Below are 19,230 nucleotides of genomic sequence, written 5' to 3' on the forward strand. Positions count from 1 at the left end.
TTTTTTCTTTTTTTTACAGTGGCAATTCGTATAAATGAGTTCTGACTAAAAACTTTAATTTCAGTGTCAATTATTCTATTTCCACAGTTGTAGGCAACCAATATTTAACCATGCTTTGTCACCATGTGTTTGGGGATCAGGAGTGCAGATCTCAAGTCTGATTAGATATGAATAGATACTGAGAATGAGGAAAGTCATTAAGATTTGTGAAGATTTACAGCTTCTCTCATTGATAAGATAAATGTTCCACCCTGAGCTAACATTGGCAGATAGAGGATAACAATTTTTTAATTTATGTAACGTTGCACGTGAATCTACAGCTCAAAATAAGTGACTGATAATAAATTACCATAATACATTTTTTTTTAAACCATATTGATTGTGACAGCAACAAGGGGACAGTTAAGATGTATGTTACGGCATATTATGGACTTGTCTCAAAATGTGAACTAAATACAATAAAATGTTTTCAACATGAGATTTAGGCCTACTAAATTTAAATAGATCCGAAGTAACCAATATGTTAATGAACATGTTACAGTTACGATGTTAACATTTTTCAGAATATTATGAAAAAACTTTGACATACTTCTGAAGTAAACCAAGGTGGCATTTAAACCCATAAGCAACCCCTTCTATCTGAGGTCTCGAAACAGCATGCTTTGATAGAATTGACTGTGGCCTGGGAAGATTGAATGGAAGAGGCATTCAAAAGAAAAAGCGGCAGGTAAAGGTCTGATTGAACAGTGCCAAGAGAGGGGTTGGAGAGCTTGCGGGTACACTTTGGAGGTTGGATGCAGGGGCTTTGCAGGCCGCTCTCTCTACAGAGCATTCACTGCGCTGGGGTTGAGAGAAGAGCAGCCATCAGACTTACGACAGAGGCTGCAGAAAAAGCTTCAAGATGGCTGTGGATAAAAAGGGGTGATCCATGGCCAAACGCTGCTGGGACACAGGTCGGGGCTTGATCACCCCTGGCTGGGTCACCTGGGAGAGGGTGTATGATGTTGAAAGACCCGAAACACCCAATGAAGACCCAGGAACATCACTGATGATGCGTCCCAGTGCATGCGTAGGATGTATCTTTCACCTGGGGATTTTTGTTACTAGTATCTAGTACCTGTGGTGTTTGTCCCATTTAGTGGATTTTTGTTTGGTGAGAAGGCCCCTAGACTTCCCAGTCATAAAGCACAATGGGACCTATGACAGGTTTGATTATTTTTAAGTCAAGTCACCTTTATTTATATAGCCCTTTTTACAATACAGATTGTATCAAAACAGCTTCACAGTGATAACATGAAAATAATGCAACAAGTTTGTTTCTAGAAGAAAATTGCGTCATCGTCCACCTGAAGTAAGGGATATCAATAATATTGTTGAATATTAAATGTCCCCAACTAAGCAAGCCAAAAGACAAGGCAACAGTGGCAAAGAACCAAAACTCCATCAGGTGACAGAATGGAGAAAAAAACCTTGGGACCTCCTCAACGCACGAACAGTGTATGATTAAGATTCAGGCAACATTACAGCTCAGAAGTCAGATTGGATCAGAACATTCACAATATTTATCCAGTTCCATCTGGTTGGAGGTCAGAGTCATCACTCTGGTATGGAGACAAGTTTGTTGAAGTGTCCATGAGGCCTTCACAGGGCTGATGAGGCTAGCACTTCAGGTGCACTTCCCTTGTGTTGTGGTCGTGTCCAGGCTGATCTGGATCCGGCCCGGATCCGGCGGACTTCAGTAAACCTCGGGAATAAATGGAGAGACTAACACTAGCGCAGATGCCATTCTTCTTATGGTGTAACGAGTACATCGGGTGTTGAAGTGTCCCCGGTTCCGGCTGACCTAATCTATGCAGCCTAATACTCATTTAACTGATTTGAATAATAGAGATGTATAATGTTCTATGTGAATGCCAGGTAAAAGAGATGTGTTAGTCTAGATTTAAACTGACAGAGTGTGTCTGCTTCCCGGACAATGTTAGGGAGACTGTTCGAAAGTTTAGGTGCTAAATAGGAAAATGATCTCCCGCCAGCAGTTGATTTTGATATTCTAGGTATTATCAGCTGGCCAGAATTTTGAGATCGCAATAGACGTGAAGGACTATAATGCGTTAAGAGCTCGCTCAAGTACTGGGGAGATAAACCATTTAGTGCTTTGTAGGTAGTCACCAATATTTTAAAATGTATACGATGTTTAATAGGCAGCCAATGCAGTGTTGACAGAACCGGGCTAATATGGTCATACTTCCTGGTTCTAGTGAGAACTCGAGCTGCTGCGTTTTGTACAAGCTGTAGTTTGTTTATTAAGGGTGCAGGGCAACCACCCATAGAGCATTACAATAATCTAGCCTTGAGGTCATGAACGCAAGAACTAACTGTTCCGCATTTTTCATTGAAAGCATATGTCGTAATTTAGATATATTTTTAAGATGGCAGAATTCAGTTTTACAGATGCTAGAAACGTGACTTTCAAATGAAAGATTGGTATCAAAGAGCACACCCAGGTTCCTAACCGACAACGAAGACTTGACAGAGCAGCCATCAAGTGTTAGACAGTATTCTAGGTTATTACGTGAGCACGTTTTTTGACGTTTTTAGGATCTCTGTTTTTTCAGAGTTAAGTAGTAGGAAATGATTAGTCAGTTTTTTATATCAGCTATGCCTTCCGTCTCAGTACTATTGTACGGTCTAAATCCTGACTGGAAATCCTCGCAGATATCATTTCTTTCTAAAAAGGAACATAGTTGTGAGGATACTGCATTTTCTAGTATCTTTGACAGAAAAGGTAGATTCGAGGATCAAGTTGCGTTTTTTTAACAAGCGGTTTAATCATAGCATAAAAGTTTTTGCTACATATCCTAATTACAAAGATGAATTAATGATATTAAGAAGAGGATATGACCTCTGGAAGCATCTCTTTCAATAGCTTAGTCGGTATAGGGTCTAACAAACATGTAGTTGATCAAGATGATTTAACGAGTTTAGACAATTCTTCCTCTCCTATAGCAATGAATGAATGGATTTTTTTCCTCAGGGAGACTACAACGCACTGCCTGATGCGATACTGTAGTACGGTTGCATAGTTATAATATTCTCTCTAATATTATCAATCTTGTAAGTAAAGAATTACTGCTGTGCTGTTTGAAAACGTCCGGTGTTGAAGTTTTATTTTTCGTTAATTTAGCTATACGGTTTCGAATAAATACCTAGGGTTGTGCTTGTTTTCTTCTAAGAGTGTTGAAAAATAAGCAGATCTAGCAGTTTTTAAGGCCTTTCAATAGGCTTTATGCACAGCTTCACTACTTCCTGAACTTTAGCCAGCTCCTTTGTTTCCTGTCTGCCATTATTGGACAAACTGATTAATCCAGGTGTGCCTGATTACTGTTACTGAGGCCAGGCACGCCTGGATTAATCAGTTTGTCCAATAATGGCAGACAGGAAACAAAGGAGTTGGCTAAAGTTCAGGAAGTATAGTGCAGCTGTGCATAAAGCCAATTGTGCTCTCTCTCCACGAAATGCGGAAAACTTCGAGTTCTTCTAAGCTATCTGGGATGCTGACGAGATGAAACTGATCAGGAAGATTATTTATAAAGCAATCTTTAGTGGCAGAAGTGATAGTTCTACCATATTTATAACACAGAGTCGGCTTTGCAGCCTTGGCTAAATTAAGCATACATGATTAAATAATGATCTGAGATGTCATTTTTACATTTGAGTGAGCAATCTTCTATCACTTGTTTCAGCTTCTTCTCCTGTGTTTTGATCCGGAGATTCTGTACTAGAAGATAGTACATAGATAGAAGATAGATGTCATAGCGCCCCCTACTGTATAACAGTGAAAACATGGATAGCTGGAAAATCCAATAGGGGCTGGCTGCAGACAACGGGGCGAGTGGAGCTCCGTTCAAAAGCGGAAATACGTCACCTCCACTGCGACCGAGCGCATATACGTCACCTCTACTGCGACCTTATACTGTCTATGACTACGACCCATAGACAGTAAAAGAAATGGACAGAGCCATCTCATTGGAACTCAGTTGAGACAGTTGAAGCCCATTTCTAGCGATTTTTGAGCACTTCCGTTCCTGACGCGCAGACTCAAACCGACTCAAACTAAGCTTGATGACGTGAGCAACCTGTCTGACAGACGCAAATCTTCTAGTAGCGGTGCCAAGAGGAATCTGAATCATTCCCTTCCGAAACTTGCAGAGCCGGAGATCGTGATTATTAGCTGTCCATGAGCTCGCACCAGGAGCAACTTTACAACTCTCTATGGGCTTCTCCCTTGACTTTATGCCTCCACGTCCCCCCGATTGCGCGCGAGTTTCTACTTCTGTCTATACGGTAATGTTCTCTAGTGTGCGCCAGAGAGTCGCGTGTTATGACGCAATCGTTAGCCTATTTTTACAAAAACGGCTTCTACAGGGTCATAACGTAAGATACAAAGTAATGGAGCCTTTTATACATTGTCGTGTTTCTTTAGAAATAAATACTGGACAAATGGAGTCTTTAAACGCCTCAGATGTAAAGTTATTCGCTGTCAAAGTGACGCCAAAATGAATGGGAGTCAATGGAAATGCTAACGCAAGTGAAGTTCTGCTACAAGATGGCGGCACCCGGCCGGCTTCAACTTCCGGTCGATGGATTACCCCCTTGCTACGACCGAGCGCATATATATGCATATATATTTATTTAACCAAGCGCATATATACGTGACCTCACCTAATCTTCACACACAATATCAAAGCAGTATACTAAACTTTTACGGTTTATGACTTTTAAATATAATATTATAAAATTATTTCAGAATTTTCTATTTAAAGCTAAATAACATGTACAAATCAACCAATGTAAAATAATGAAGAATAATTTCCACAATTTAGGTTTTAATTGTTTTTATGTAAAAAAAATTAAAATAATAATAATCTTAAATTTTTACAACACAAAAAATCATTAGAATTAATACCTGAATAGAAGGGGAGAAAATCGCTGATGTTTCCCCACAGCGAAGTATGGAATGTAAAACCCATCTCGGAGAATGGGCTCTATGCACGGCGGTATTTCAGGTGAAGGTCAAAGGATGCTGGATTACTTCCGCCGATCGTAGAGTCCAATGCTATACCGATAATTTATATTGGTTTTTATATTGCTATATTGCTCTATTGCTATACTAAAGAAATGTTAGTCACAAAAACAGACAAAACAGACACCCCTCATTTTGTTTATGCTTCTTTGTTTATTATATTAAATAAACATAACTATATATAAAATTACATCTAAACGTATTAAAGTTTCGTTTCAAAGACGGAGGACAGTACATTTTGAAGACTGCCATAATCCCGTTTTCCTCCGCTTTAAATCTCCCCAACCGGAAACGCAAGAGCATCCTTGCATCAAACGCGGAAGTTATGCGTGGATATAGCCTATTCAGTCAATGGTGGGGAAAGAGTAAAGTAGAATTAAAGTAAATTCCTATGTACACTACCAGTGGACTAGCCTACACAAAAATTCAGATACGCAGAATTAGAAACATCTTTTTTATATTGATATTTTAATCAATATTTTCAAACAATGTAAGTTTCACAAGACTGTATATGAAAAACTATGTAAAAAAAAGTATATTCAATAGGCTACTCGATCAAAAGAGTTAACACAACTAAGCCAAGTATACTTTGAATACTAATTATACTTTTAAGTATATCTCAATCAAAAGATTGAGTACAAGTACAGGCCAAATATACTTCGACTTTTCTCTCAGTACAAGTCAAGTAGCCTACACTTGGGCCCCGAAGTGTAATTTTAAGTATATTTTCTGAGAAGTACATAAAGTATATTTTTAAGAAGTATATAAAATGTAGACTGAAAGTATGCTTTCTTATTTTTAGTTGAAAAGAAGTACTAATAGAACACTTATCTTGAATAAACTTATTTTTCGTAAGGGTCTGCAGAGACATTCACAGCCTTGCTGACGTTTTCTGTTGTTTTGCTGATATTTATACACAGGTAGTTTTGAGTATGTCCTAGGGACTTGTTATCTAGCTTGAAGCTATATTTGTGGCCTTGGCTAGGTCTTCTTTGGAATTTCTTATATTTATCTTTTTGAGGTTAATGACCTAAAGCGAAGATGCTGCTGTTGGGTGACAACAACACTAACATCTTCAAACAGCATCTGACTGTAGAGTGAACTATGTTTTGATACACATTTATTGTTGCTGTAATCTAAATTGATGTGATGATGACGATGTTGTAAAATATATTCTCGTCTCTTTCTTGACTTTTCGTTCATTTAGCCTAATAATTTTTTTTTTTTTTTTTAGTTTTCAAAGACATAGGCCCTAAAAAGTTTGAAAAAACTATCCACCAGCAGATGGCGTTAAGAGATTGGAAAGATAGTGGATGTTATTACGCATTGCAAATTCTTATAGAGAATCAGCGCCATCTATTGATTCACATTGGAACACCTGCTGCTTCACATGTAAATCAATAGATGGCGCTGTTTCGCAGATTAAGCCGATGGTGGAGAATCAATGGGGTGGAGGAGAGAGGAGAGCGTGAGGAGAGCTTGAGGAGAGCCCCGGGTCCACACATCACTGGATGCGGCAGCGGCAGCGGCATGTGGACGACAGACTCACCGGAGACGTGTGCGGGTACTTCATGTTGACCGGTCCGGGCTCACACTGGAGCGCATGACCCGCCGCGATGGCCGGGGGACGCAGAGGACTGGTGGCCCCACAAAACACTTTTCTGGAAAATATTGTCCGACGGTCTAACGGTAAGACGCACCTCCACTTCCAATACAGCGCACAGACAGAAATAATATCAGCGGTAGTGTCGCAGATAAAAAGAAAGCAAGCAAAAACTTTGGGTAGCCTAAATAAACAAGAGACTTAGAAGAGACCTTTAGGCTACATAAAGACAACGTACTTTTGACAATATAGGTTACTGAACCATAAATACACACTAAAAAGTTAAATGTGTCTGTTCACACGGGGAGAAACATCATGCAGGTGAATTCTGTAGTGAATACGTTGTAAATGTATTCCTTTTTTTTTTTTTACATTTCGAACAAACGTTAAATAAATATATATATATTTTTTTTTTCTAGATTTCTTATATAGGCTATAAATATAAAGATCTCACTTATATCTAATACATAATTTATTTGTATATTATAAAAATTATACAAATCTTTAAAAAGAGTAATGGGCTGCAGGAAGATATTATTCTGTATTGACTGCGTGACAGCCTTTACCCATTTGAGTTGTTCTCATTCATCCTTCCATCAGGAAGCTTTGTGGGAAAGAGAACAAGTTTAGGTTAGATTAATATTTAATAGCAATTAAAATTTAAGAGTGCTGAAAGGTTGAAAACTGTCTGAGGATCTTCACCAGCACTATCGCGTTTTTGCACCCTACTGTAAGGTCCTTAAAATAGAATCAAAGATCTCTTTTATTGATGTTTATCCATCAGGACCGCTTTTTTTATTTATGAAGTTTCGTTGTATGCAAAAACATGCATTATGTCCATTTAAAGCTGACTGAACCTCAGCTGTCCACAAATGCCCAGTGGACACCTTCTCTGCCCCATCCACTTGAGCACTTAACCCCAGTTCAGAGATCTCTAAACTTGTATTCGGCTTTCAAAAATATCGAAAATATGTACTTCTCATTTAAGTAGGACTTCTAATATTCTAAAAACATTGATGTCTGTATATGACCTGCTTGGTCATATAGGGTTATGGCCGTCTTGGAGAAGAACAGGAGGACAGATTCCTCTACCTTCTGGTGTGTTTGTGTTATTTTAACTCTTTTTCTGTTTTCTTTAACTTCCAGTTTGGACATTATCACATAGACACACAGGTATAAACCTCACTGAGCAGAATACTTGTGCTTTAACCTCTTCCATCCCTACATTATCGCTCTCCCTCTCTTTCTACTTTCCCCCCCTCCCTCTTTTTCTCTCCCTTTCCCCCTTATACTTCCCATTTGACATTAAATATTGTTCTATACCAATTTCTGTTAATTTACAAACCGATAGTCTGAATTCTATAATGAAAAGCTTGACTAAACTCTTTTGTGGTTAAAGTGGTTTAACAGTGCTGTTGATATTTAAAAGCTGCTTAGTTTTGGTGAAAGTAACCATACAGATGTTGCTCTCTGGTCCTCATTTAGCGCTGACAGCACTTGCTGTAAAATAACAAATGTTGGCATGGAACGTTTTTTTTTTTTTTCCTCCATAGTGGTGCGTGTGAGTCCACGTGTGTGTGTGTGTTTGTTTCAGTGTGGAGTGCACTTCCCGTGTTTATGCTCAGTAGAGGAGAACTGTGCTCTGTGGCAAATCCACCACCATGCTCTTACATGAATTGATATCATGGACCTGATTTATCCTTCACTTCTTATTCCGATGCTGCCCCTCCATTTTCTGTTTGTTAGGACATTTACTCATCTCACATTTACCCTCTACAAGCATTAGCCATAGAAAGATAAAATGTTGTCTGTGTGTTTGTCATATGTGCAGTCAAAGTGAAAAAAGTTGCCATTCATGTTATGTCTGAATGAGGCAAAGGACGTATTTTATAATGAAAAAAAGTACTAGAACAGATTGCATGTTTTATTTTATTTTGTTCTATTTTATTTGACAATATATGAGTTCATTTTAGTGTTGATATACTGTACAGTTGGGGTCAAAATCTGGAATTCAAAATGTAAACTTGAAATATAGTTTTATGATTTTTATGAACTTTTATGAATGCTGTAAGGTAAAGTTTAAACCATTTCTATACTGTAAAAACATCTAAACTCATATTTTGTTTCTTTTTTGATTTGATATTACAAAGGACAACGCTTTTTAGTCAATTTCTTGCTTTTAAATACTCTAAGGGTCTTCACTGGCCCTCATTTGTAACTGACTAGATGTTTTTAATTCTCTTATATCGGATTACAAGTTGTATAGTGTTACCGTGAGCTTGCTCAAGCTTTGAGATACATTTGTTAGAAGTGCTACTGGCTTACTCAGCAGTCGCTAAATCACTACTGTCAGCTAATCAGCTTGATAGCCTGCTTAACAAGCTAGCCACTAACACACGAACATTGACAGACATCGCAGGAAAGGTTAAAGCAAGGTTACAGAGATGAAGCCCACTACAGAGGTCCCTGGCACAGAGAGTTTTCTTTTCAACACAGACTTTTGGAAAAACACTCAGAAGTAAAAGTTGGCATATAATTGGGATTGACGGCGACAACCCTGAATAGCAGAAACTGTCTCTGCAAAGACTCCCGTAGTGCATTTGGACCATGAAAAGACATAAAAGAGACATAGCAGAGGGTTTGAAAGATACTGAGGGTATCAAAATGTGTATTTTAGCCACTTTCTCACAGTATTATGGGTATCAGATCATTTAATTCTGTTCAGCCAGAATTTTGGTACTATATACACTGCCGTTCAAAAGTTTGGGGTAAGACTTTTAAAAAATGTTTTTGAAAGAAGTCTCTTATACTTTACAAGGCTGCATTTATTTGATCCAAAATACAGTAAAACAGTAATATTGTGAAATATTATTTCAATATAAAATAACTGTTTTCTCTTTGAATATATTTTAAAATGTAATTTATTCCTGTGATGGCAAAGCTGAATTTTCAGCATCATTACTCCAGTCTTCAGTGTCACACGGTCCTTCAGAGATCATTCTAATATGATGATTTGGTGCTCAAGAAACAGTTCTTAATATTATCAATGTTAAAAACGTGAAAATGTGCAAACCATGCTACATTTTCAGGATCATTTGATGAATAGAACGTTAAAAAACCCCAGCATTTATTCGAAATAGAAATCTTGTGTAGCATTTTGTAACGTGTTTACTGCTACTTTTGATCATTTTAATGTGTGCTTGCTGAATAAAAGTATTACACCCCCCACCCCCCACAAAATAAAATCTTACTGAAACTTTTGAACAGTAGAATAAAACATAAGCTAGTTCATAACTGTACAGGCAAAGGACACCCAGGAAAAGCACGCTGTGTATGATAAAACACATATTTTGGTGAGATGTAAAACTGATGTAACAGTGGAAGTTTAGGTCCAATATACAGGTTTGATCAAGCAGATCTCATTTACTTGCTTATAAGTGTCTCAAACTAAATTCTTGAATATCTTTGAAAGTTTTGATGCTACAACCCCGCAAATGTTGGCAAATTCACCAGCAATTAGATATTTCGTAGACCTGTACAAATATGCACTTTGACTTCCATTAATGACAGGCAAGTCATCAATTATATTTGAATTCAATGTTTTTAGGCAGATCTTTTACATTTTGTATGCACTATGGATCACAATAGTCTATGGGTTGTTTGTGGGCTGTTTGAGGCTGAGGCTACCATATATGTTTCTTTCTGTTCACCCAAGTAAAAAAAACAAAAACAACCTAAGACAGGGAACTGTATGTGGACAAGGGATCTCAGAAGGAAGATTTCGAGATAAACTTGGCATTGTATTTAAATGGGGCTGTAGTATAATGTGGCAGTGTTTTATGTGCTAAAGTAACATGTACTGCTGTGCAAAACCATCTCAGGCACAGACCAATAAAATAAGGTTGAAATACTCAGTGTTGTCATAAACATGTCAGATCAGTGGCTTTCGGCTGCCGTGACACTGTCCACTCATCCTGCCTCATGTGACATTACCATAGCGACTGACTCCTTGCTTTCTTACTGTTGACCTTGTGCCTGGTTCCTCTCACCTGCTTTCTCCCCATACCCTCCTGTGCTCTTTCCACAGACACAAATTTTGTGCTGGGGAATGCCCAGATCGTAGACTGGCCCATCGTTTACAGTAATGATGGCTTTTGTAAGCTGTCCGGCTACCACCGTGCTGAGGTCATGCAGAAAAGCAGCACTTGCAGGTATTAGACTTCACGCAGAGCTTAATGATGGTTTCATGTACTAGTTTTTATACCACATCATATTTATGATTGGTTTTCTCTATAAAAGAGAGGAAGGTAGAGACAGTTCATGTAGGATTGCACTTGAATTTGAAGATTTACAGTATACATACAATCTACCATTTACAGTAGTATTGGATAACACAATGTACAAGATAGTAGAATACTGTTTGTAATGAAGTATGCCTTACAATACAACCAGTATATGAACAGTGCAATATTGTATTACAATATGCAATACAATACAGTGCAGTATAGAGTACAACCCAACACCCATGTGTGGAAATTGGGGAAGTAAGAGTGCAAAATAAATATTTTTCAGCAGACAGGAAATGAAAACTTGTATACAGCAAGAATGCATTCAATTGTTCACAAGTGACAGTAAACACATTTGTAATGCTACAAAACATTTCTATTTCAAATAAATGCTGTTCTTTTGAAATGTCTATTCATCAAACAACCCTGAAAAATGTATCACAGTTTCCACAAAAAAATTAAATCATAATTAAATTGATAATATTAAGAAATATTTCTTGAGCACCAAATGATTTCCACCATATTATAAAGATTTCAGAGGGAGTTATGATGCTGAAAATTCAAGCTTTGCCACCACAGAAATAAATGACATTTTGAAATATAGTGAAATACAAAAACGTTATTTTAAATTGTACTAATATTTCACAATATTACTGTTTTCAATGTATTTTTGATCAAATAAATGCAACCTTGGTGAGCATAACAGACTTCCTTTAAAACGGGTAAAAAATCTTACTGACTTGAATGGGTAGAATGAGCACAGTCTAATAACATATAAATAAACCCGTAAGTATGCATTCTGTTACATGAGCCACAGTTTTCTATGTTGCTGCATGGTGCTAAATGTCAGAAATAGAATTGTATCTGTTGGCTGTCTTCTGTAGAGTTGTAGTTTAGTTATTGAGCCAGCAAGCTTTGAACTCCGGCTTTTCCCTGATATGCCAAACACAAGACAAGCTCATTAGAGTCTCAGTTTCAGATGCCTCAAAGAAATACCTATTTGTAGAGTCTCTTGAACATATTATCCCTCCCTCTTTGCTTCTGTCATCACAGTAAAGCAAAGCTGAACTTGTTTTCAGTCAAATTTGGATTTTATCTGCCCATCATGACTAAACAGATCAATTAAGCAACAGACTGACCCACCCATTAATTCACTTGTAAAATCTCTAGAGATCAAACATGAAAAAAAAGGTAAAAATGAATGTTTGACCGTTTACTTTCTTTCTTCTGTGGAACACAAAATGAGGAATTTAGTCCATCTGACCATACGCTGTCAACGATCCTCTCGTTTTGGCTTTAGAAGACTTGCAATAAATCACACAATTCATATGGACTATTATTATGACACTTTTTGTCACTTTTGAGGTCACTATTCTCAAATGGTAGCTACTCAAAATACTCAAAAGTTTGACCACCCCTGGTCACAGTTCAGTTCTATTTTAAGCAGCATGTCCATTCTGCTAAAGTTCTACTTTTGTGTTCCACAAAAGATACAAAGTCAACTGCATTTGGAATGACACGAGTAAATGATACAATAGTCACACAACATTCTCAAAACCTGTATGAAAACTCTGATTGTGATTTGCATTCGTTTTCTCTTTCAGCTTCATGTACGGAGAGCTCACAGATAAGGACACATCTGAAAAAGTTCGGCTGACTTTCGATAACTATGAGATGAACTCATTTGAGATCTTGATGTACAAGAAAAACCGTGAGCATTACGCACATACAGACTCATACACGCACAAACAGATGCACACACAACCGAGCTGTGAGAACTAGAAGCAGGGACACAGCAATCCTGGTGCATAAATTTGTGATGCTAATCTATTAATGAATATGCATAAAGGTGTAAAACAGAGCCAAGACAGTTTTTCCTTCAATAGAATTTTTTTCTGACATGTTATCTGTCACACATTTACAGCATGTTTAAATGTATGTGGGTGTGTTTTTCCAGGAACGCCGGTATGGTTTTTTGTGAAAATAGCACCTATACGAAACGAACAGGAGAAGGTTGTGCTCTTCTTGTGTACGTTTAGTGACATCACAGCATTCAAACAGCCAATTGAAGATGACTCCTCCAAAGGTACGTGTTGTTCATATGTATTTTGAGTGTATATCAGTGTATTTGTGAGTGAATGTTAACTGTCATGTCTGTGTTCAGGCTGGGGGAAGTTTGCTCGTCTGACCAGGGCTCTGACCAGCAGTAGGGGGGTCCTGCAGCAACTGCAGCCCACCGTACATAAAGGAGAGAATGTACATAAGCACTCGCGCCTTGCAGAGGTACATCTGTGTGTGCACATCAGACCGATACATTTCATTTTACGCCTGTGAGTGATTCTGGTGTGTGTCAGCATGTGTTCGCATCCATCTGTGTAAAAGATCAAACTAACACTTGGACGGATTTCCTCTCACACTGTGTGTTTTCAGTACACACACTCCTACTGCAGGGAGATTAATAAGATATGTGGGGTGTGTTTGAATAGTTTACAAACCAGGGTCAAGAATTAACAATATTGGGGCCAAAATGCCACCAAATGTGAAGAAATGTGAAGAAAAAACGAAATTCTAGACCTAATTCTATTCTAGCCGGGGCTAATTATAGTAGTATCACATAAAAGCTGTCATACAATGGAGATGCCAGATTTTGGTGACAGTAGACAATAAATATACAATTTAATATGAGCAATTTAAAATGACTATATAATCTGCCCCAGCCAATTATTTTCAGTAAATGAGTCAAATAAGAACAGTCTGGTGTATTGCATAGACACTTGAATGAATGTATTTAAAATATTGATTTGAATTTAAATTATTTTATTATCTTATATGTAGAGATTGCAGAGAGACTGAAAATGAGCACAGCTGTGTAACATACTGTTACTGGTCAGAAGTAGTGTTGCCTTTTATGCCTAGTGTAGTCATTATTCAGAAATATTTCACAGCTGAATACCATGATTGACCAATCAGAATTAAGTATTGCAGAGATCCACGTACTAATAAATTATAGCAGAAATGTAAATATATCATATAAATTAAATTGTTCAATTGAAATGGTTAAATTCATATTACCGGTAATTAAAAAAAATATATATATTTTAATTATTTACATGGAATGATATAATATATTGATTGAAATGGTTCATGTAACTAGATCTACATTTTACAGTTAAAAAATTCACATTTTTATTCGACATTGTTTAATTTGAATGAAAGGAATTTAGAGAAATTTAGATTAAGAGATAGAGAAAAACAAATTATTAAGGTAACTGTACATTTTTTTTTCTATTTATTCTTCAATAATATATAATGTTAACATTTATTCTAGCAAGGTTTATACAAAATGTCCATTTAAAATCAATTTTAGTCAGTGACAAGGCTTCATTGGTATCTATTAAACAGAAGAGATGAGAAGAGATGTTTTACAGGATGTGATTTTTCTTAGAGGCGAGTCTCCTGTACTGGGCATTACAGCCGAGACGGGTCATTCCTCTTCCTCTCCGCTCATATAAACGAGTCCACTGCCTCTCTCTCTTCCTCTCTCTCTCATGCAGGTTCTCCAGCTGGGCTCAGATATCCTCCCCCAGTATAAACAAGAGACACCCAAGACCCCCCCTCACATCATCCTGCACTACTGTGCCTTTAAGACCACCTGGGACTGGGTCATCCTCATTCTCACCTTCTACACCGCCATCATGGTCCCCTACAATGTCTCGTTCAAAACCAAGCAGAACAACGTCACCTGGCTGGTTGTGGACAGCATTGTGGATGTGATCTTTCTGGTGGACATTGTACTAAATTTCCACACCACGTTTGTGGGCCCAGCCGGGGAAGTGATATCAGACCCGAAACTGATTCGCATGAATTACTTGAAAACCTGGTTTGTGATTGACCTGTTGTCCTGCCTGCCTTATGATGTCATCAATGCCTTTGAGAACGTGGATGAGGTCAGTACAACAAATTTATTTGCATACACACACAAACATGGAAAAAGGATTAATCAGTGATCGAATCAATATGTCTGTGTGATGAGATATACCATTGTTATTGCTCTGGTTTTCCAGTATGCTGAAGTGCTTGTTTCTCACAATGTTTAAAGCAAGAAGATATAAAGGAAGTATTTACATAAAGCAGCACTGCAATAATTTCAGAGGCTGGAACATGTAGTTTATGTAAGATATGTCGGGTCAAGGAGTTCGCAAGTAAACTTAAAGAATATTTTTTGGATACTACAAAAATAGTAAAGGTGAAATTAATATTTTTTGCTCTGTTAGCGCCACCTAGAGTCCGAGCATCACAGTGCAATTTAAAAAATAACTGTCTGCAAACTGGTTTCTCCCCCTTTCTGCCATTGGACAGACAAACAACTAACAATTATAGAGTGCTTCAAGGGTGACTTTTTTTTTTTTTGTAGGCCAACCTGGAAGTTAGCATCACCCTGGTTCCCTGTACAAAAAGAGAAAAAAAAATCCATTGGTTTTTGGAATGTTGCAAACTTTTGTGAATTTAGAAGCCTAAATACAACAGCCAGAGGTAAAAGCTAAAGGATTACAATAAAGCGTCTCAAATTTTGCTGTGGGCTGGCGAGGATGCTCAAACAAACACAGCAATTCATTGATAGCGCCAGTGTTGATGTTTTTTTTGGGGTAAATCTGTCTATAAATAGCTTGCTTATAGTTGTCCCCATACTAAGTTGGGATGATATTATAAAATGAAGGGAAAAAATATGAACATCACCTTTAAACTCATTACGCTAACTGTTTGTTTTAAGACGTCTTCAGACTCTGTGTAGCATCTGCTCTATTTTGAACGAGTCTAGTTGCAATTAAACAGCAAAACTGATCTCAGATCAGTGTCTTGGTCCACACACACTGCCCAAGCCAACAGCCCAACAATTGAACTTTGACACAATATTGATATTCACTAGAGATCCAAATAGGAAGTACATACAAGTGATTGCTTGTACCACATTTAATGTGTTACTCAATTGTATAAACATCCCTTTTATTTCTTTAATAATAAGTCTTTAATTACATTTAAGATTTTGCTTAATGTCTGTGGCCTTTATGCACAGAACTTCTGTGCTGATTTGATTAGCTGAATGGCTTTAAATGTAATAAAATGGGGCTGTGAGTACTACACATTGTATGGGTACCTAAATGCATTATCAGATATATATGAATAATGGAACAATAAACAAACACACAACAAGGGACAGGGGAAGTGGAGAACATTGTCCCGTGTGGGCCTGGTAATAGGCATGAATAACGCAGCATTATTCTGAAGAAAACAATCTTGCTGGCTCTCATCACAGAGAAAACCTAGCTAGCATTGATGTTACAACTCAATAATCTAGGGAAGATCTTAATAAGTTGCTACCTCCTCCACTTGTGTCCTTAGATTTGATTTAAAATGCACCAAGGGAAAGGACTGCAACAAATGAACAAAACTATACTAAAAGTGTTTGTATGTAGGCACTCTTCTGAAATGAGACTCGCAACACGCTTTTTTCCATATTTACCTCAAAACACCTGTTCAGAATAGCTATTAAAACTGTGTATATCTTTACAACTGGCAGTATAACAGCCCTGCAACATTAAACTAATAATTTGTCTGAGTACTTTGTATGAGGGATAGTATTTGAGCTTGTAATGGAGCAAATCTTTGGTGCTAATTAATATTGATCGGGACGCGTGAGAGCGGAGCACACAAACCCTTTCATTGATCATGGGCTAAGAGTTCTTTTCCATGCTATCATATTTACACTTTGAATTTTTATTTAAAGCATTTGAGTGCTTTTGAGTAGAAGGTAGATCTTTATTGGTGCGCCTCTCTCTCTCTTTAATTCTCTATATGTCTCTCTCTCTCTTCCGCTCGCTGAATACGGGTGATGGTATGGTAAAGATGGGGACTGGTGCGTGATTTGTTGTGCTTGTGAGGTTGGAGTCTGTGTACTAGGATGAAGCTTTTCCTCTCGATCAATCTCTGACCATATAACGATTTAAACTGAGCTGTCTGTCTGCATTTAATTGAACTCACAATCAATTTCCGCCACTGTACAGAGGATGAGCGCAATCTTTCCGCCTAATGTTAACTGCCGTCACACCCCACACCTGCATTCCACAGCATTCAAGGGAGTTCACCTAAAAATGAAAATTTTGTAGTCATTTACTCAAGTCTGAATGCATGTTATAGATCTAATTGTGAGCAATTCATCCATGCATGCTTTTGTCTTTTTTTTTTTTACCTTGTAATGTTTGATCAAAACATCATAACTGGACCTTCTGGTGAAAACAACAGACTTCTCTTTGGCAATGTATACCGGACCTCTTAAACGCAACTCACACTTACACACACAATCTAACTCAAGTTACAAATGAATATGATACCAGCACATTCACCCACTCAGACGCTCTTCCCTCCCACTTTCACTGTCACACACACACACACACACACACACACACACACACACACACACACACACACACACACACACAGGATCCGAGCTTTCATCTTGCCCCTGGGCATATGGCTTTTCAGAGGGGCTGTCAGCACCAGTTTACCGTGATCAGCTACATCAAGCTCATCAGATCTGTCTCCGCATGCTGCCGGGCTTTGAGCTCTGCAGAATCAGCCCAAAGAACAGAGCACTACCATAAATAACGGCATCCTTAGAGAGTTATGCAACACAAGGCGAATTAGATCCCGAGGTGACGAATTTCTGATGGAGAATAATGCACGCTGTCTGGTGTTTGCTTTCTGGCTGATTTGTATTGAAACAGCGGAGGAAACGGCTGGTAAACTAAAGTTCACACTGAGGTGAACCTTAACAGACACTTTGTCCTTTACATTAGGGAGAGCATTTGAAGAATACACACGTTATTTAGAAAAGATAATGCACCACTGAGTTTATTGAGACACAGACAACAGAAGTGCTAATAAACAATATATTACTACTGTAACAGTAGGCTACAGTAGTATTGTTTCACTTCTGTTGACATGCTGAGCAGACATTTTGGATTTTGTAGTCTGTAGTCGTAACTCCGACTTGAGGGGGCATTCCAGTTAAAGGTTCCAACTGGGAACTCAGAATTTATGACTTCCGAGTACAGATGGGATGCACTCATAGTATATGTTTTTAGTGCTGCTACAGGTAATGATAGAATTGAATATTTAGTTTAGTCTCACAAGCATGGCTGTCATCCTCTTAAAATGCCTCAATGAGCAGCATTGTCTTCCCAGCTTTATCACTTTTCTTAATTGAGTTATTATGAACAATATCAACGAGCTTTCCACCATAATTCTTTAATTAACATGCCCTCAAACTTGGAAAGTCAACTCCTGAAGAAAATCCACAGCTTCTTATTGGTAATTATGACACTGTGGCGTTTATCTCATAAATACATCATTATTCCGACATAACCTAAAGGCAGCATTAGTGCATAATCATATGCTGAAATTACTTGGATGGGAAGTGTGCATCCATGTTTTTTTTTTAAACTACTGTAGCAGCACACACTATGGCATATTGTTATACATACACAAAACTGTGCACAATCTCATCAGCAAATGACATACTTTTAGTGAATAAAAGAATGCAAATTGGAATGCAACCGATATTTCTTTTTCCCTAAGGACAAACACAAGGACCAAGCATACTTGCACACACATCTCTCCGTTCCATCATCTGGTACAGGTGCATATTGTTATGGCCTACCGGCGGGAGAGCTGTGTGGTTTTTAATAATCTAAATCCTCCTCAGGTGTTTCATTTCAAAACATTTGTTTGCATAATTATCTTATGTTGCATAACCCTCATATGATTTCACAGATACATCTGTCATCATTTCACTTTGCCTTTAATGCCTTAGCAGCGCAAGCTTGATTATTAATGTCTGCGATGCCTGTGATCTCACTAACAGTCCAGGCTCAGCTTTTTTACTCTTGATTCAAAGCTCCATGCTTTTGTTTGCACTGACTGTTATTGTATTCTTCTGTTGACCATTGTCTCTATCTTTTGTTTTTGTTTTTTTTCCTCCCTCCTCATCCCTCTTTCTTTTTGCATGTCCCTTGCACTGCCTGTGTTTGTTGTGGGCGAATGAAGAACTGGAATCATCGAGCTGTCACTCAAGTAGGCCTTTCATCTCAAAACTCAGCATTTGATTGATATGCTGTGCCTAAGGGCATCAATCAGACATTGATGCAAACCAAAAACAGTATTAGAAGATACCCTATTATTATTTCATGTTTCTAATCAAA

At 37.8% G+C, this 19,230-nt stretch overlaps 1 protein-coding gene across 4 annotated transcripts in view; it reads left to right on the plus strand.

Moving 5' to 3' along the window:
- The first annotated feature begins 6,570 nt into the window (after positions 1–6,570).
- Positions 6,571–19,230, plus strand: part of kcnh1a (potassium voltage-gated channel, subfamily H (eag-related), member 1a) — a 52,116-nt gene continuing 39,456 nt past the window's right edge. Inside the window, exons 1-8 of one of the 4 annotated variants that reach the window (XM_056238896.1) lie at positions 6,571–6,772; positions 7,833–7,859; positions 10,774–10,897; positions 12,577–12,683; positions 12,930–13,058; positions 13,137–13,255; positions 14,527–14,919; positions 19,076–19,102. In XM_056238896.1, the coding sequence (XP_056094871.1) occupies positions 6,700–6,772; positions 7,833–7,859; positions 10,774–10,897; positions 12,577–12,683; positions 12,930–13,058; positions 13,137–13,255; positions 14,527–14,919; positions 19,076–19,102 (999 nt within the window). In that variant the 5' untranslated portion in view covers positions 6,571–6,699. The remainder of the gene's footprint in view (positions 6,773–7,832; positions 7,860–10,773; positions 10,898–12,576; positions 12,684–12,929; positions 13,059–13,136; positions 13,256–14,526; positions 14,920–19,075; positions 19,103–19,230) is intronic. The other 3 variants (XM_056238897.1, XM_056238898.1, XM_056238899.1) reach the window with 3 other exon arrangements.

This window comes from Rhinichthys klamathensis, unplaced genomic scaffold (assembly GCF_029890125.1).
Source record: "Rhinichthys klamathensis goyatoka isolate OS25496 unplaced genomic scaffold, OSU_Roscu_1.1 h1tg000547l_1, whole genome shotgun sequence".
Lineage (NCBI taxonomy): Eukaryota > Metazoa > Chordata > Actinopteri > Cypriniformes > Leuciscidae > Rhinichthys > Rhinichthys klamathensis.